Raw genomic sequence first — 19,258 nt, forward strand, 5'->3', positions numbered from 1 at the left:
CGACATTGTTGCCTGGGTTGCGTATGTGTGGGGCGGGTCTATCAAATGAAGGTCCAGATTCTATTGGGGGTAGGGCGTGTTTGTTTAGGTGATTTCAAATATGAACATTGGCTTTCAAAGATCATGCACCCTGCCTTTAATTGGCATCTTTATTTCAAACAAACCGACCGGCCATGACCTGAATATCATTAAAAATATTTTTGGATGACTCGTAACCACGGGTGACCACAGGCACCCGCACATCACTGCTCAGCATTCAGTTTACATGCATGCCACTAATAGTATACAAAACTTACACTTAATCATATACGGTAACCAGTGTTGGGCTAGTTACTCAAAAAAATAAGTTACTTCTTTTAAAAGTAATATTATTGAGCCCTTTTCACACAGACATTCTGGAAAATACACGGAAAGGCATCCTGGATTTTTCTGAAATCGTTAGATTTTTTGTTCATTCACACTGACATGATTAGCCGGCATCTGATAGTCCCGGAAAGACACGTGTCCTGTTGAAAGTCTTGCCCTAAGTTATTTGTTACCAGAATTTTTTGTGGTATCTGTAATATTATTACAAAAATGTTTTAATAATTATTTACGCTACTAGTTACCAGGGAAAATTATAATATTACAGTTACAAGTTAACAAGTTACTGCCCAACACTGCCAGTAATTTAATTTACACAAATGTTCTCTTTGCTGCTATTTCATGTCATTCTTTTGGATTTTGTGTTTGTGTGACTATAGGACTTCCCATTGTTGTGGTTGGATGATATCGTGGATGACCAATCAAACATTGTGGGCTTCTCAATGTTCAACACCTCCCACCCATTTTACGTGGAGTTCATCAGGAGCCTTAACCTGTCCTGGAGAGAGGGCTGTGACATCAACCCATACCCAGGGCCAGCGGTGAGACACACAAAAACAATACATGACATGACATAACTTTTTGTGAAATGTTTCTCACACGCAGTGTTTCTGTGTTCACCTATGATGTCAGTTATCATCTGCCCTGCTGTTTGATGCGGTTCATGTGGTGGTGAGCGCTGTACAGGAACTGAATCGCAGTCAGGAGATCGGTGTCAAACCTCTCAGCTGCACTTCACCTCAGATCTGGCAGCATGGAACAAGCCTCATGAACTATCTGCGGATGGTCAGTGTGTGTGTGTTTCACTGTTAACTGCTTCAAAGTGATCCTGCATTGGTTTCTGGATAATTATTAAGGATCTATTGTGTGTGTGTGTGCGTGTTCTGAACCATAACTGTTTCCTGTTGTCTTTTGGTTTTGATCAGGTGGAGTATGATGGCTTGACAGGTCGAGTTGAGTTCAACAGCAAAGGCCAGAGGACCAATTACTCACTCCATATCTTGGAGAAGCACAGAGGAGGCCACAAAGAGGTAACACACACACTCCTTAGAAATAGAGTCAACATGTTTGGTTGTTTTGATATCTTCACTTTCACATTGTTTTGATTCATTTCTGTTAGATTGGGATCTGGTACTCCAACAATACTTTGCTGATGAACTCCACCAGTCTGGACATCAACGTGTCTGAGACTCTGGCTAACAAGAGCCTCATCGTCACAACCATACTGGTAAGAGCCAACTGGATCTTACAAAATAAATTGGAACAGTGACAGCATGCAAATGACCGTGGATCACATTCTGGTCTCTTGTGAGTACTTGGACCTGAATACAACCTAAATGTGGCATTGAAATGCATCACAGCGCCCCCTAATGTGTGGTTCAGTTTCTTTATTTTGACATTCTGACATTCATCATTTGCAATGTTTCTAGTTGCATCGTTAGTGATTTTGCAACTGTTTTTTTTTTAAATAGCATTTATAGAGTCTTGCCTCAAAAAGATAATCAAATTTGTTACAGTAAATCACAATAAAAAGAATAACGTCACAATTGTAAAACTTCGGCATTTCCATTAATAATAACCTTTTCATTGCCATTTAAATTGAAATTAATGAACCTAAACATAAGTGATAAAAAATGCTTAATTACAAGAAAACATGTCAGACACAATTAGAGGGTTTTGCATCTGATCTCCTCAAATACTAAACAACTTTACCTTATGATTAGTTTGCAGTGTCTGTACCATGCAGATGTTTTGGGTGAGAAAAACAAATGTGTGAAAAGTTGCCACTTACTTCATTGTAATTGGTGCCCAATGTCATACGTGTAGTTTTTGCCGGTCTGCGGTTGACATCTTATTAGTATCCGAGCGATTTGCAAAAAAATTTGACTTATAAGTTGTCAGACCATCACAGATGCCCACCCTGTGCACTTGGTTATAATATCCTGTGTTTTGCACTTTGCATAATCCCGAACATTGTTTACTTGACAGTAACTGGTTATTATACAAAACTAATGCCATGCAGTTACACTGGAAAGCAGTTTGTAGATGGGTAATTTTTCTTCTGCTGTCACCACGTTTAGAACAAGAAACCCTAAAACAAGTGTTACTTTATTCTTATTCACAGTTGAATAATATTTTATGTATTGTAATTTCATGGACTGTATTTATGTAAGTAATCTCTTAAGTCTCACAAGGTTTAAAAATAGTCAAAAGGTTAAAAAGTACAGTAAAAATAAAAACCTACACTCTTAAAACAAATGGTGCAATATAGCACCAAAAGTTGTTCTTTGCTCGTAATCATAGAAGAACTGTTTTTAGTGCCATATAGCACCGGTGAAGCACCAGTGTAGAACCATGTAGTGCTATGTAGAACCATATGTGATGCTATAATAGTGGTGCTATATGGCCCCTATATGGTTCTACATAGCACTATATGGTTCTACACTGGTGCTTCACCGGTGCTATACACTCTAAAAAACAAACGGTGCTATATAGCACCAAAACAGTTGCTTTGGATCGTAACGATAGAAGAACCATTTTTAGTGCCATATAGCACCGGTGAAGAACCAGTGAAGCACCAGTGAAGCACCAGTGAAGCACCTGTGTAGAACCATATAGTGCTATGTAGAACCATATGTGGTGCTATATGGCCCCTATATGGTTCTACACTGGTGCTTCACTGGTTCTTCACCGGTGCTATATGGCACTAAAATGGTTCTTCTATCGTTACGATCCAAAGCAATTGTTTTGGTGCTATATAGCACCGTTTGTTTTTTTAGAGTGTATGGCACTAAAAATGGTTCTTCTATGATTACGAGCAAAGAACCACTTTTGGTGCTATATTGCATTGTTTGTTTTTAGAGTGTAGTGGACATAGACCCAGTGCATTAACTAGTGTGGGAGAACCACTAACTTCTCAACCCACAGTTAACACAAATATGAATAATATTGATGGCACCAATAGCCCCATGGTTAGCACTAATGTGCTCACGGTGACCTGAATTCAATTCCTGTCTCTGAGGTCATCTGCCAATCCCGCTCCCCATCTCCACACTATACTGTAGATTTCAGGGTTCCCATTGGTCCTTGAAATCCTCAAAAGTTTGTGAATCTGGGGGAAAAAATTCAAGGCCCTGGGAAGTTTTTGAAAATATAATTTACATACATAGATACAGATCATTGAAAGTGCTTGAATCTATTTTATGCAAGAAGTTTTCTAGAAAAAAAATCCATATTATTCCTTGTGTAGTGTAGGATAATTTCATAAAAATTCTAGACTTTTTAAGCACACATGCTAAACTGTTCTCTGTAAATGCTTAGATCTTCTGTATGCGAATGTTGATTCATACCAAAGTGCTTTTTTGCATAGTTGTGTTTGAAACATGAAAACATCTTGGGTTAAGTATGTAACTGTTGCTCCGCGAGAAGGGAACCAGACGCTGCGTCTCCCTTGCCATACTTCTTGCATCCCTGTAATGCCGTCTTTGGCAATATTTCAGATAGCGATATACTTCCTGACCCCCGCATCACCCTGTCTTTGTCGTTAAGCCTCACCATTGGTTGAATTTGATAAACACATTCAGACGCACTTACCCCTGGAGGCGTCCCCAAAGTGTCACCGCAGTGACACAGCGCGAGTTCCCTCGAAAGGGAACTGTAACAATGTATCTTAAAAGGTAACAAGATGTAACCTTGCTCTCACTCGAAATGTGTCCCCATTTAGTCCTGAATTTGAGAGTATTGGACCTGGAAAGTCCTTGAAAGGTCCTTGAAATTGAAGTTAATTAAGGTGTGGGAACCCTGATATTTATATCTACATGGTGTGTTTGTGCAGGAGAACCCATACGTGATGAGAAAGGTGAATTACCAGGAGTTTGAAGGAAACGAACAGTACGAAGGATTTTGCGTAGACATGTTGAGAGAGCTGTCTGATATCCTCAAGTTCAACTATCGCATTAAACTGGTGGATGACGCTCTGTATGGAGCACCTGAACCCAACGGCTCATGGACGGGCATGGTGGGTGAACTGATCAACAGGGTATGTCCTCAACATCTCCTTTCATCTGAATTAATTATGGAAATTGTATAGATGCATTCTGCCTAATTTACTTATTGTCTATGCATCTCTGTTTTGCCTCTAAATGCTTTTGTCTCTCTCTCTTCTGCTCTTTTGTGCTTCGGTGCAGAAAGCTGATTTGGCAGTAGCTGCTTTTACTATCACTTCAGAGAGAGAGAAGGTCATTGACTTCTCAAAACCGTTTATGACCTTGGGCATCAGTATTCTCTATAGGGTTCATATAGTAAGTCACACACACAAGCACTCACACGTAACATGATGGATGATATTACAGTTTTTGTAGGGACATTTGGTACCCACACATACAGGATAAACACATACGAGATAAACAGTTATGCAGCCAGTGGCGGTTGTAGGGAGGGGCCAGCGGGGGCCAGTGCCCCTGTGATAACACGCTTGGACCCCCTTGTAACCCCCCTAAATGTGGGGTGTAAAATTATTTTTTTACACATTTTTTTGCGATCGTTGTTTTTTACATCAGTTTTTAAACAGTGGCATAAACATGGTATTTTGGCCTTTTAATGCCTTTAGTGCAGAGCAGAAAATGATGTGACTAGAATAAGGTTTAAATGTAACTGGCCCCTCTAACAGTACAACTGGCCCCAGATTGGCCCCCCAGTTGAAATGGTCTAAATCCGCCAGTGAATGCAGCTTTCTTTGTTTTCAACCCTTTGCCCTCACATCCACCTGTTGACGTCATAGATTTAACATAAAAAGTTATTCTTGTGATTTGTGGCAGTTTATAATAAGGATCATCCAGAATGCTTTCATTAAATTAACTAAAAACTGGCAAATCTCTATGCTGTACCTTTGTTCTTTAAATAATGTAGCCGACAGAGCAATAATAAATCCCTCTTACTACTCAGTTGTGTTTCTTTGGATCAATAGCTCTCTCTAGTGGTGCAAGTGAAACATGCAGGCTAAAAACCAATGAACAAAAACGATGACATCTTAATATATATGATCCAAAATATTCAAAAACAGTTTTTTTGATTATTATATTATCTTCCTTTATGATAGTGAATAATGTTTAGAAGTAGTAAACCCTAAACTTTTATTCATTTAAAAAAAAATACATTATATAAAAATTTAAATAATGCTGTAAAAATTAATTCCCAACTGGAAACTATTGAATTTTCAATTTTGTTTAGCTTTCAATTTTGCCACCTTCCTTCCCACATTAGCATTTATTTTGCTCTTTTTCTCTTCCATTGTCTCTCAGGGCAGGAAGCCAGGTTATTTTTCCTTCCTGGATCCTTTCTCACCGGCTGTTTGGCTCTTCATGCTGCTGGCTTACCTTGCTGTCAGCTGTGTGCTTTTTCTTTCCGCTAGGTACACACAACACAAACATATATGCATAGAGATACAACAGCTCGAGTACATTATGCAAGATGTTTCTTTCTCTGTACTTGTTCCAGGTTGAGTCCATATGAATGGTATAATCCTCACCCATGTCTACGTGAGCGCAGAGACCTGCTGGAGAATCAGTATACATTAGGAAACAGCCTGTGGTTTCCTGTAGGGGGCTTCATGCAGCAGGGATCAGAGATTATGCCCCGGGCTCTCTCCACACGCTGTGTCAGTGGGGTTTGGTGAGTATGAGCATGTGGCCAGGGTCCATGGTCATTTCATGTTGGACATTCAAGTCAGTGGACACATTACACAGATATACATTTTTGATTTCATGTCCTTTCTCTGACTTTTAGGTGGGCTTTTACTCTTATAATCATCTCCTCGTACACAGCAAATCTGGCTGCTTTTCTGACAGTGCAGAGAATGGAGGTACCAATTGAATCACCTGATGATCTGGCAGATCAAACCAATATCCAGTATGGCACCATTCATGGAGGAAGCACCATGACCTTTTTTATGGTTTGTGTTATATAGTAGAACAAAAATAAGGAAATATTTATGTTGAACTGTAACAAATACATTTATATTCATCATGTTTTAAGTTTAATTTAACATTTATAAATGTTTGATTTTCTGATTAAAATATTTTCCAATTTATGCATGTAGACTGCTCACTAATGATATCTCTTCCCCGCTCCTCAGAACTCTCGCTATCAAACGTATCAGCGGATGTGGAACTACATGTACTCTAAACAGCCCAGTGTATTCGTGAAGAGCACAGAGGAGGGCATCGCTCGAGTCTTAAACTCAAAATATGCCTTCCTCCTCGAGAGCACCATGAACGAGTATCACCGGAGCCTCAACTGTAACCTCACCCAGATCGGAGGCCTGTTGGACACCAAGGGTTATGGCATCGGAATGCCTCTGGGTGAGAGAAAAAAAGAAAGTTATACATGAGCAGGAGAAGAGGATAAGGATGATTTATTTATGATTAAGCTGTTCACAATATAGGGGTTCTTGAAATACTGTTGTGGGCCCAGAAAGTACTAAAGTCATGTTTTTAATTGTAGCATTACGTATCAAAATATAAACCAAGTGGTCTTTATGTTAAATCAAAATAACATAACCATAATGCATTACTATTTTAATTTAAGACTGCGAAGTGAACTGCGAAGTGGACTTCACCGGGTGTTCCACCATCTTTAGTGAGAGTCCAAACTAAAGGGAACAGATATGTTACGTTTGAAAGACACATTGGCCTTGTACACACTGCAGATAAATTTGCTTGTTATTTTACCTTTTAATGCTTAACCCTGTCCTGTACACACACAGTTTAGTATTTACGAAAGTTTTTTTTTTTACAGAAAACACATTTACAGACACTCTAATGGTTCTGTTTATCACTGCGCCCTTAGCAACACCCTTAACAACCACATGTATCAGTTTGTTGTTTTTATTTGAGCTTTCATGCATATTACACATTGGAACACATTTTTGTTCATGGTCAGGGACTATTTTTTCTAGCTGAAGGAATGCTTTTTATTGATTTAACTTCATGAAAGTTGCACTAATATTTGTTTTTACTTTAATATTGTGTGGTAACCATTTTATAAAAGCAATAAGGTACTTGAGGCAAGTGCTGTATCGTGAATAAGTAACGGCTGAAGGGGTTGCAGGCACTCTGCTTCGCGTCGTGCCTAACAACGCCCTTCAGCCGTTACTTTTTCACGATACAGCACAGCCTCTCATACCTTATTGCTTACTTTAAACATGATTTAGTATTTTCTTTCACAGTTTATTTTGCGGCATCACTGTTACAGTGTAATTATACATTTAAGTACAAAGTAATAATCATTTACAACATGTACTTCCTATAGGGTTGGGGTTAGGATTAGGGTTTGGTTTAGGGTTGGTTGCATGATTAACTGTTATTACTATAATTACATGTAGCATGTGTAACAAAGACACCGGGAAATAAAGTGTTACCACAGTTTTTACTTAAAATTTCTGTTACATTTCACTTGTTACATTTAGCAAATTACACATAACAATTTTTATTCTGATGAAAAGAATCTAATAAAAAAGATTTTCAAATAAAAAAATTGCGAAATACTGGGTTCATAGTGCTGTCAGATATTTCGACCACATTGTAATACATATAATTTCTTTTGTGTTTTTTGTAACATATTTCTGTGTTTACATTAGTAGATGTTGCGTGACACTGTATATGTCAATCATTTACTTTATACTTCCTTATATTACATTATGCCTCCATTTGTATAATTGTCTTTCTCTCAAAGGTTCCCCGTTCAGAGATGAGATCAGTCTGGCCGTGTTGCAGCTGCAGGAAAATAACCGGTTGGAGATCCTGAAGAGAAGGTGGTGGGAGGGAGGACAGTGTCCCAAAGAGGAGGACCACCGTGCCAAAGGCATGAACCCTACCTGTACCTCAACACAATAATCTCATTTATACTAACATACCATCACTTATCTTCAAAGGTCCTGTAAAATACACACGGGCACATTTCATATTTGCCTGTGTGTACTGTATGTGTGTAATCGAGTGCATGTGTTTTACTATGCAAACATGAGTGCGTGTCACCATTTGCATAACAAAGTAAGTGTGTGCATACAGGTGATAGTTTAGTACATCCAGATGTGTTAATATGTTTTTAACTGTTGCAGGACTTGGAATGGAAAACATTGGTGGTATATTTGTGGTGTTGATCTGTGGCCTGATTATTGCTGTGTTTGTGGCTGTGATGGAGTTTGTGTGGTCCACACGTCGATCAGCTGAAACAGACGAGGTACGACCTCTCTCCTGCGAACGCCAATATCACAGTCACACTACAGTAGGTTACCACGGCAACCCGCCAGCTTAGTCTGTGTCGTAGTGAAGTCAAGTGTTTGTCTCGTGCTGTGCATGTCTGCTTGTGTACATCATATTTTTCAACTCATCCTTTGCATCCTTTGTTAATTTTCCTTTTTGTCATGTTTCAGGTGTCCGTGTGCCAGGAGATGTTGACGGAGTTTCGGAACGCTGTATCGTGCAAGAAAAGTTCTCGTCTGCGCAGACGTCGACCCCTCCCCAGCTCTTTGGCCCTTCGTCACCCCACTCGCATCACTTTAGGAGCTCCCCGGCCCCTACGCCTTGTCAGAGATATGCGCCTTAGCAATGGAAAGCTCTATAGCGGTACCGGACCCCTAACAGGAGGTTCAGGGGCCGGAGGAGGCCCTTCAGAGATGGGCCCGGGCCCTCAACGGCTCCTGGAGGACCCATTAGGTGCCAACAGCACCCCTGCAGTGGCTCTTGGTCCACCCGCAGTGACAGTTCCTCTGCCACGAGGCTGTACTCACGTGCGCATCTGTCAAGAGTGCAGGCGCATCCAGAGCCTCCGCACAACCTCCTGCACACGCATCCCTCCCTCGACGGCCCCTCTGCCGCGCCTGGCTCCCCCTCCTCCACACTCATCGTCCAATACAGACAGTGAAGGGGGTGGTGGGCACAGCCCGTGCCGGATAGGCCACTCACCACCAGCAAAAGGCTGCACTTTACCTCCACCTCAGTCTAGCATCAATACTGAACTACTAGGAGAACAGAAATGAGAAACTAAAACAGAGAGAGCGATAGGGAGAGAGAAAGAGAGTAAAAAGCCAAAAGGGGAGAAACTATGAACTATAACATGTTTTTGCAATGTTTGTGTCTTTTATTTTTATTCTCGTTTTCTTTCAGATTTCAGGTATTGGTGTCATATCAATTCAAATGTTTGTAATATTACTGTCTGAAGTTACCTTAAAAATGCATTAATAAAGATCAGTGTGGGTAGTACAGAGATATTAAACTTCCCCAGCAGACAGCACAGAGACTTTCCTTCTTCCTTTGGCTGTAATCTGTTTGTGATCAGAGTCAGACAGTGACATAGACTCTCTCTCTCTCTCTCTCTCTCTCTCTCTCTCTCTCTCTCTCTCTCTCTCTCTCTCTCTCTCTCTCTCTCTCTCTCTCTCTCTCTCTCTCTCTCTCTCTCTCTCTTTGGTACTGATGAGGTCACACACCGGAAGTAGCACAGAGACTCTTTTGGATGTCATTGTCTTAATGCTGCTGTTAAGATCGGAGTCAGACAGCAACAGAATGAGAGCACACACTTCAATGGAGGACAATGTAAAATATACAAACTTGTTAATGAAAAGATACTCTAAACAGATATTCTTACTTTTCTGTACTATACTTTTTTTAAATTCACTGTCTGTGTAATTTAATTCTGGGGTTGTGTTGTCTGAATTGGAAATTAAATATAGAGATCCTTTATTGATACTGAGGAGATCAACATCTCTGAATATGACTGAATATGTATGTTATCAGGATTGAGGAGCTGTGTGTTCATTAAAATGTGGACTTTGCTTTAAAACTACTGGCATTTTAAAGATCTTGAGTGTTTAAACAGTGCTGTATATCACATCTTACACCTTAACCCAAATCTCCACAAGTAAACATTTGCTTATCTGCGTTCATCAGAGAGCAGCAATTTTAGAAACCCAGTGTAAGACATCTGCTCTCGTGGCTTTACAGACACGCACACAAAATATAACAACCCATACATATTTATTACATTTTTAATATTTTAGTTCACAGTTGTTTCTTAGCTTTGTTCAAAACTCATTCTTATCTTTCAAATGTAACTTTGAAACTTTATTTCAGTCTTTGTCTTGACCATAAACTCAGTATTTATGAAGTCAATATTTAAGATATAAGGGTTATATTTTTACACGATATTCTTTACATTATTTTATGTATTGTAGAACACAAATAATGGCTTTAGATGGCTTCTTACAGGCATGGTCACATATTTCTAGAGGCATTTATGGATGTGTAACACATATTGCATTTATAACATTATAGTTATTTAGTTTGGTGGGTTAAGGGCAATTTTTGCAGTTTTTTATTCTTATGCTTTTTTTTTACTGTAAACCATGGAACTTTTTCCAGACTTAATTGTGTTTTCTATTTTCTGCAGACGATCGTATCATCAGTTTTATTTGAAGAAGCGCATGAACAAATAAACAAAAGCAAGCAAATCTTTACAATATTATGCTGAATATACATATGAGTGGTAAGTAGTACATTTGACCTCTTTTGGGGAAGTTCAGTCAGACTGAAGCTCTTGCACAGACCACATACAGACGGATGTATTGCTGTAGTCATCAAGTTCATTTCTAACACTTTAAAGTATACTCAAACACTGAGTGATCAGCTTCAAGATTATTTTTCATTAAACATTACAATCTCTTGTAAAATTATAAATACACTTTGTTATGTAAAAGAGTGATGTTTTATAGTTACCTGTGGTAAATCTAAAGTTTAATAATCAAAGTTAATCTTTTTCACCTCTTTGTATACAGATGCATCCTTTGCTGTGTGGTCACCAAAAACAATCTGATTGGCTAAGGCTTGCTGTGATGTCATTCTTGAACGACCACTGAAGGAAACTGCAGCGTATTCAATGTCTTCAGTCTGTGAGGTGTTTTTATTGATTTTGCCTGACTATACTGGGACATTAGCATATGTGATTTCTCCCTACGGGTAAAAAACAGATCAGCAGTAAATAAATGTCATTATATTATTCATTAAAGAGCCATTTACAGCACTACTGACCTATCTGATTCTTGTGATAAACCTTATGATTTATTTAAGAGCTTTAGGATTTTACTACACCTGTTATTAATTTAATCTCTTGGTTAGTTATGTTATTATTTTAGCAGTAGTCTCACCTGTTGTAAGTCATCAGGGCTCTGTGTAATATCTTTAAAAAGAAAAAGAAGTGGTCAGTAACAGCGTGATACAAGCTTAAGCAGAATGGTTTCAGAAAAGAGGAAATAAGTCAGAAATGTAGAAGTGTGGATGAACGAGAAAAAGTGTGAGAGGAAAGAAGACAACATGGAGCCCAGTTTATTAGATCTTAATGAATACCTCAATACCTCTTTTGGTCAGTGAAACATAGAATGTAATTTTTTTAGTGCTTAACAGAATTAATAGTTGTACTCAATTTGATGAAACTTAAATGTGCAATATTTTGCAATGTTAATTCTTAATTTAGAAGAAACAGTTAATATCTGATGAAAGAGCTCATGTGATGTTTACTCACAGTTAACAGAAGTACTGGCAGCTCTTCTGCAGGAACATAAAAAGAGAAATGTTGAGAGTATTGTTGTGATAACCTGATGCTAAATGCTGATATTAAACTTTTAACTTATAAAAGACTTCACTTGGGTCAGAAATGGAGCAGGGTTTGGGAAGATGCCCCAGAAATTACAGTGTGACATCAGAAAAGTGTGTTAAAATCAATTAAAGGGTGTATTCACACCAGGAAAGTCCGCTAGTTCACTTGCTTTGGTCCGGACCAAATAAAATGTTTTTTTTTTTTTTGGTGCGGTTCAACTTCATATACAACTTCAAGATACAGATACACTGTTTGTTTTTTTGATTAACCTAGACAGCTGTCATACAGTGGTTTTATAAATTGGGTTGCCAGGATGATTTAAGGAAAATGTTATTAAAATAGTTAACCACTTCAGGCGCATAAATATTTTATAAATGTTTGATATTAATGAGAATAAATGAATCAATCCTTATCGCCTACACTGAGAAAGTTGCGTTGCGTAGGCCTTATCTTGTTTTTTTACGGTCGCTTTTTAAAAAGTTTGAAAATGACTTAAAGCACAATAGCCACAAGTCCAAAGCTACATTTTTTGCCCTATAATATGTGTTTACTCTGTGTGTTATTATTATGCGTGTATGTGACCGGACCGTTCAAGTGCAAAGCCTGAAAGGAAAAAGATCGGGCCTTACGCGCTGACGGAATGCGCACATGTTTGCTAAGCTGAGATTAGATGATAGTGGACAGATGCCTTTTGTGTCCCAAGTTTCCAACAACTGAATATAAGGACTAAAAAACAGTAAATTGAAATGAATATTGCTTCAATGCATTATACTAGATAACAATTTAAAACTTTAAACTTAAAAAAAGATAACGTAGTGATATGTGACTTTCTCAGTGTTGGTGATAAGGATTGATTAATTTTCCTTAAATCATCCTGGCAACCCAATTTTTAAAACCACTGTATAACAGCTGTCTAGGTTAATCAAAAAACAAACAGTGTATCTGTATCTTGAAGTTGTATTTACTTGTCATATTTTCATTTTGTTTCTCTGTTCTTATTATATCACTGATTGTTTACTTAATACCAGTATGTAATTACTTGAGAACTTCTAATTTAATATTATACAAGCATTGGTATCCTAATTAGAGAGAAAAAATATCTTTTTTTTGCGCAAATTTCTGGAAATTACTGCCACAAAATTACCGTCATTTTGATCGCAGAAATAAATCGTGAAATCCTGGAGGGACTGAAATAATTGTGTTTGAACAATTATTTTATTTATGAACTTTGGGTGTTAGTGACATAAAATAAACACATCACGTGGCTATTGACCACTGTCTGAATAGCTATTTGTATGAATAATGAAAGCCACGTAGGCCTATACAGCGCATCTCTCTCTTTATCTGTGCGGCGCAAAAGCCTGATAACTTCATACCTGATCCGTCTTCTGCACAGCGCAACTTTCAGAACATGCTGTCTTTGCAAAATATTATATTATCGTTTAGATGACATTATATCATGTGCTCCTCAATATAGTGTCTGCATTTTGGTTTACCTGCTGATAACACCCAATCAGTAACAGAACAAATATTGCATTACGAATTATATCCATGAGATTGCTCTTCCTGCTTTCCCCCACCTGATAATTTCTGTCCAATGAATGAATGACCTTAATACACATGTGGTTTTGTTTACACATTTTGGTTCACTTGCAAAAAGGGCAGTGTGAATGCGAACCGCACCAAAAAAAACAAAAAAAAAACATTTTATTTGCTCCGGACCAAAGCAGGTGAACTAGCGGACTTTCCTGGTGTGAAGACTTTCATTTTAATAATTGCTGCATGTGTTATACACTGTATGTTCACGTACCGTCTTTTATTTATGAAGAAATATCCCACAGATGTTAGAATCACAGTGATCAGGATTACAGTAACAATCCTTGCAGTAGCAGCAGTGGACAGAAGATTAAGTTTACCTGTGGAGAGATCACAAGAAAAGCTTTTAATGATCAATGTTACATGTTGAGATATATTATAAAGCGCTGCTCGTACCTTCTTGCACTTTTAAGGTGGTTACTCCTATTTGTTTTCCCCTAGGATATGTTGTGTAGCCACAGCTGTAGACTCCCTGATCAGTCAATTTCACATGTTTGATAATGATGGAGGCCTCAAAGGTCAGATTTGGGTTTGTACTAAAGTTGACTCTGTCTTTCAGGAATGTGTTGTTTAGGTAAATGCCATATTTCTCATTAAAGAGAATGACTCTTATAGAAACATTTTTATTGGAAGGATTTCGCCAGAACCACTCAACTTGAATTAATTTATTTTCTGTGTGACCATGGACAAAGCGGCATGGCAGTGTGACATCATCACTCTGGTACACACTGATCTCAGAAACAATATCAACTCTCTGACCCTGAAGTTCTGGATTAAAGGAGAGAAATATGTTAATTACATAACTGTCATTTTACTAAAAAGTAAAAAAAAGTTTGATATCAAACTGTTCGCACAGGAAGATTACACAAAAGAAAGTTTGCAATAACTAAAAGGTAAAAGCAAAAAAATGACCCCAAAACCATTTTCAATTTGTGTAATAGATAATAAAGTTTTAAAGTACACATGTGCTGTGGTTAATTAAGTCCTTTAAACTATTAAAATAGTATACAAATCAAGGACAAAATGAAAACACACTGTCTTTATATGGATATTGTGTCCCAAAGCCATTTACATTTTTTAAAAAGGATACTTCATGTGCTAGTAACTGTTTATACTGACACCTGAGATAAAAGCTAAATAAAATATATTTGCTAAAATAAAAATGATAACAGAATAAACAATGAATAATCACTTACCTGTTAACAGTGTGGTATAAGACAGCAGTAAAGGAATAAACTTACTAAACAAGTCCATCATAAGCTTTCATTTCAGGGACAAAAGCTTTGCTCGAGTTCAAAAACCTGACTTTCAACAGCACTTCCTGTATTTGCTGGTAGCAGCATTACTGCTTGAATGAAATGAAGGTTCTTTTTGGTTTTTGCTTGACACAGTCTATCTAACACGTTAATAACAAAACAACATATAGAGAAGTTAAAAAAGATATATCATTTTATATATGTCTTGAAACTTTAAAAGTAACATCATTTATAGTTCAAGTTATTAAAATTTTTGGATTATAAGATTATTTACCATGGTCAGTTTTAAATCAAGAAAGTTAAACAAACAAATGCTCAACATGAGTGCTTACTGGACATATAAACATATCCAGTTTCTTTTATTTGTTTTTGGGTTTTATTCAGTGTAAATATTTACATCACATGTTGTTCTTTGTACATCTGTAAACTGGCAGTGCTGGTACTGTATTTACAGAAGATCACTTTGATGAATATCATCATGATATATCATATGAATATATTCCACAAATGAAAGAAAGACATCAGGTATCAGCATCTCATTCTCTCCTAATGCTAAAGTTGAGGATCCTACCGAATCTGGTTTTGTATTAATATCTAGTCTTGTTGGCAGGGTTCTGACGGTACATTGTTTTGTGTGGGAAATGCGTGGCCTCAGTATTGGTTATATTAGGCCACGGCTGCGTCCGAAATCTTAGGCAGCTGACTTGTTGCCTCGCTGCTTCACGAGGCAATGACTTCGGAGGCATGAAGGCAGCTAAGAGAAATGCTTTCGGACATACTTCAAAGGCAGCGTGTTTGAAATATAAACAGAGAGCCCCTTTGTGATAACTAATCACATATTTGAAACTACAATACTAATTTCTCGCTAGAAATGCAATTAAAATGTGTAAAAAGTGAAAATCTACATTTATTTACACAAAATTTTTGCTCCAACCGCTTTCTTGGCCGCCATTTTTTTTTCGAACTCGACCATGCTCGACCAATCACATTCCCCATGCGGGCACACGCATAAAATTGTGGAACAAGATCTCAGGAGTCAGGAAGTAAACCTAACATTGGATTCGGACATGCCTTGATGCCTTCCTGCCTTGGAAAACTGCTGCAGAAGGCAGCAATTTAGAGTTTTCAGACCCAGCCCACGTATTTCCCATGTCTCGTCACTTTTTACCCAATCCCTTGCTTCTTATTACTTTCACCTGTTCCCCTCATTAGTTCTCCCTATTTAAAGTCCTTGTGTTTAATGTTCTTGACTGGTTTGTTTTGTCCTGTTCCTGTGAGTATCGTGTCAGAATATTTACTCAAGTAAAAGTCTAGTTCATGTTGTATGTTATTTGTAGTCAAGTTTAGTAGTTATTTAGTCCTGTGTTAGTGTCACAGGGTGACTATTATAGGGCGGAACCAAAAGCGGCGAAGATGGTTTCTGCCCAGGCCAAATTTCCCAAACACCCTTACTTCCTGGTCTCCTTGACAACCCGAATCAGGGCTTACGAGCAACATGTGTGTAGAGTAATGTGGCAACCCTGTGATTGGAGGATGTATGGAAGAGGAGACATATAAATAGATCCATAGGAACACAGGAAGAGCGCGGTTGACTTGGGGCAGATGCATTTCCGCCTATGGCGGATGAATCCGGGGCGAGCTCCTTTCCGCCTAGGGCGAACTAAACCACACACTCCGAGGGAAAAGCCTGACGGCTCCGTTGATCCGGGGAACGCTTTAAAGCGAGCGGAAAGAGTGCGGGGCCGAAGAAGGCGAGAGAGAGGAGTTGGTGTCGGTTGTTAAAGGAGCACCACGGAAAAAGTGCTTTTCTCTGCCATTGCTGTGCTGCGTATGGTCACGTAAACCGATCCGGTGTGGAAGAAGCGGAGGCCTGGGTGCAGTCCTGTAGGAAGAAACAGAGGATTGTAATCGACTGGGTGAAGGAAGCATCAAGGATACGAGTCACTGGGCTGAGTATACGAGGAGTGTTTACTGTTGAAATGCGGATGTGTTTCCATGTGTGGGTGCCCTTGGAACAGTAACGTTGAGGATTACTCACCAGAGCTAGCGTCAAAGACGATCGGCAGCGGCGGACAAGCTGCAAAAGGAACAAGGCCAGCAGAGTGTTATCAGTGGTGTGAGTAATAGTTCCGTTTATACTATGAAGTATTGAGAAGAGATTATTACCTGACGTATATTGTGAGTTCAATGAACAGATTGCGGCCCCACTGTGGAGAGAAGCGTGGGTGTGCCGGGGAGTAATTGTCACACAGGTCGGAGCGGACCCGGAAAAGACCGCCTTCACGACCCCATTCGAAAAGTCTGAATGGGGTCTTGAAGGCGGTCTTTACCTTGACGATGTGATTGTCTATTCCCCAGACTTTGAGACTCACCTCCAGCACTTGGAGAAGGTGTTCCGAGAAATGGAGAGGTAGGGCCTAAAGCTAGAGCCTGAGAAGTGTCATCTGCTGCGGCGAGAGGTGAAGTTCCTGGGCCATGTGGTGAGTGCCGCTGGGGTGGCTGTAGACCCAGAGAAAGTGTCGGTGGTGCGGGACTGGGAAGCTCCGAAGACAGTAAGGCAAGTGAGATCATTTTTGGGATTTGTTGGATACTATCGGCAATTCATAGAAGGGTTCTCCAAGATTGCTAAGCCCTTGAACCAGTTGTTGGTCGGGACGGGGCGGCCGCGGAGCCGAGGGTCCCCAGCAGTAGAATGGAGCCCAGAATGTGAGACAGTCTTTAAGGCATTGAAGCAAGAACTGCTGCAGGCTCCAATTCTGGCGTATGCTGACTTCTCTAAACCCTTTGTGTTATACACAGACGGTAGTAACCTTGGCCTGGGAGCAGTACTGGCGCAACGACAAGATGGGGCAGAACGGGGGATCGCTTATGCCAGCCGGAGCCTCCACCCCGCGTAAAGGAACGACTCGAACTACAGCTCGTTCAAGTTGGAGTTACTTGCATTAAAATGGGCGCTGACGGAGAAGTTTAAGGACTACCTTTGGGGCGTCAAGGTAACGGTCATAACCGATAATAACCCTTTGGTACATTTACAGACGGCCCAGCTGGCGAACTACGATTACCAGCTCCAGTATCGCCCTGGGCGGGAGCACACCAACGCCGATGCATTGTCCCGGCTACCAAGGAGGGGAGACCCAAGGGGCACGACGGGCTCGGAAGAGGAACCAACAGAGGGAGAATTGATGGTTGGAATCGTAGAGGCACCCGGAAGCCAACCAGAAACGGTGCCCGCGAGTTGGGGGTGGGACCCTAATCGCTGGAGGGCCCGGCAACAAGAAGACAGGGAGCTGCGGAACGTGAGCAGGTGGCTGGAACAAGGACGACGGCCGACCCCAGCAGAGAGGCAAGAACAATCAGAGGTGGGTCGTAAAGTGTTGGGGCAGTGGGAAAGACTAAACTGCGTGAAGGTGTGTTGTGCAGGACCGTCAGGGACCCGGGGCTAGGCGAAGACATCTGTCAGATCGTGGTGCCACAGAGTCAGCTACAGGCATTGGTGACGGCATACCACAACGGAATGGGACACCAAGGACAGGAACGCACGGTGTCCTTGTTACGTAGGCACTTCTATTGGCCGGGAATGGAGACCTCGGTGAGTACATTCATTCATTCAAGCATGCCCAAGATGTACTCTGTTTAAATCTCGACCGGAAGTACAAGCACCCATGGTCCCCATTAACGCCAAGGCTCTCCTCCACATCGTCGCGATGAATTACCTGACGCTGGGCCGGCCCACGGACCGATATCAAAACATACTAGTAGTCACTGACCTGTTTACAAAGTATGCTTGGGCGATCCCCACTCTAGACCAGACGGCGAGTACAACTGCCACCGCACTGTGGAGAGCATTGTTCCAGCCATTTTGGTGCCCGGAGTTCCTCCACTCAGACCAGGGGACCAACTTCGAGTCCCGGATAGTCCGGGAGCTGTACCAACTGTATGGCTGTACGAAGACGCACACGACCTCTTACCACCCCCAGGGAAATGGAGGGTGCGAGCGATTCAATCAGACCTAGCTGGGATTATTGGGGACGCTAGACCAGAGGTGCCAGGACGACTGGGTGAGTGCACTACCGAGCTTGTTACAAGCCTACAACAATAGTGTGCATAGTACCACGAGGTATGCCCCCACTTACCTGATGTTTGGCAGGCACGTTCGACTACCCACAGACCTGCTGTTGGGAGCAACCGGGAACGAAGAAGAAGGGAGCTTGACCGAGTGGGTGGGCAGACATCATCAGCGCCTCCATTTTGCTTACGAACAGGTCACTAAGCGGATCCAGGCGGCCGGGGTAAGGAACAAGAGGCTGTATGACCGGACGGCACGGGAAGCCCCCTTGCTCCCAGGAGAGGGGGTCCTAGTGAGAGACAATCGGCGACCGGGGAAGGGGAAGCTGAGT

The 19,258-nt window shown here is 40.5% G+C and overlaps 2 protein-coding genes across 5 annotated transcripts in view; one reads left to right on the plus strand and one right to left on the minus strand.

Annotated features, from left to right (window-relative positions):
• Window positions 1-10,203, plus strand: part of grik5 (glutamate receptor, ionotropic, kainate 5) — an 83,497-nt gene extending 73,294 nt beyond the window's left edge. For 3 of the 4 annotated variants that reach the window (XM_065261139.2, XM_065261138.2, XM_065261140.2), the window contains 13 exons: window positions 744-905; window positions 997-1,149; window positions 1,290-1,394; window positions 1,484-1,591; window positions 4,199-4,402; window positions 4,551-4,664; window positions 5,664-5,773; window positions 5,860-6,033; window positions 6,148-6,313; window positions 6,497-6,722; window positions 8,095-8,223; window positions 8,480-8,646; window positions 8,795-10,203. In XM_065261139.2, coding sequence (XP_065117211.1) covers window positions 744-905; window positions 997-1,149; window positions 1,290-1,394; window positions 1,484-1,591; window positions 4,199-4,402; window positions 4,551-4,664; window positions 5,664-5,773; window positions 5,860-6,033; window positions 6,148-6,313; window positions 6,497-6,722; window positions 8,095-8,223; window positions 8,480-8,646; window positions 8,795-9,400 — 2,424 coding nt within the window. In that variant the 3' untranslated portion in view covers window positions 9,401-10,203. The remainder of the gene's footprint in view (window positions 1-743; window positions 906-996; window positions 1,150-1,289; window positions 1,395-1,483; window positions 1,592-4,198; window positions 4,403-4,550; window positions 4,665-5,663; window positions 5,774-5,859; window positions 6,034-6,147; window positions 6,314-6,496; window positions 6,723-8,094; window positions 8,224-8,479; window positions 8,647-8,794) is intronic. The other variant, XM_065261141.2, reaches the window with a different exon arrangement.
• A 300-nt stretch (window positions 10,204-10,503) lies between these two features.
• Window positions 10,504-14,933, minus strand: LOC135743433 (nectin 1a-like). Its single transcript, XM_065261143.1, has 6 exons — window positions 14,802-14,933; window positions 14,002-14,373; window positions 13,820-13,925; window positions 11,935-11,960; window positions 11,561-11,592; window positions 10,504-11,366 (listed from the first exon to the last, which is right to left on the minus strand). The coding sequence occupies exons 1-6, from the start codon at window positions 14,860-14,862 to the stop codon at window positions 11,334-11,336; spliced, it is 630 nt and encodes a 209-aa protein (XP_065117215.1). The 5' UTR covers window positions 14,863-14,933; the 3' UTR covers window positions 10,504-11,333.
• Between the last annotated feature and the right edge of the window lie 4,325 nt (window positions 14,934-19,258).

Source organism: Paramisgurnus dabryanus, chromosome 13 (genome assembly GCF_030506205.2).
Source record: "Paramisgurnus dabryanus chromosome 13, PD_genome_1.1, whole genome shotgun sequence".
In the NCBI taxonomy this organism is placed as follows: Eukaryota; Metazoa; Chordata; class Actinopteri; order Cypriniformes; family Cobitidae; genus Paramisgurnus; species Paramisgurnus dabryanus.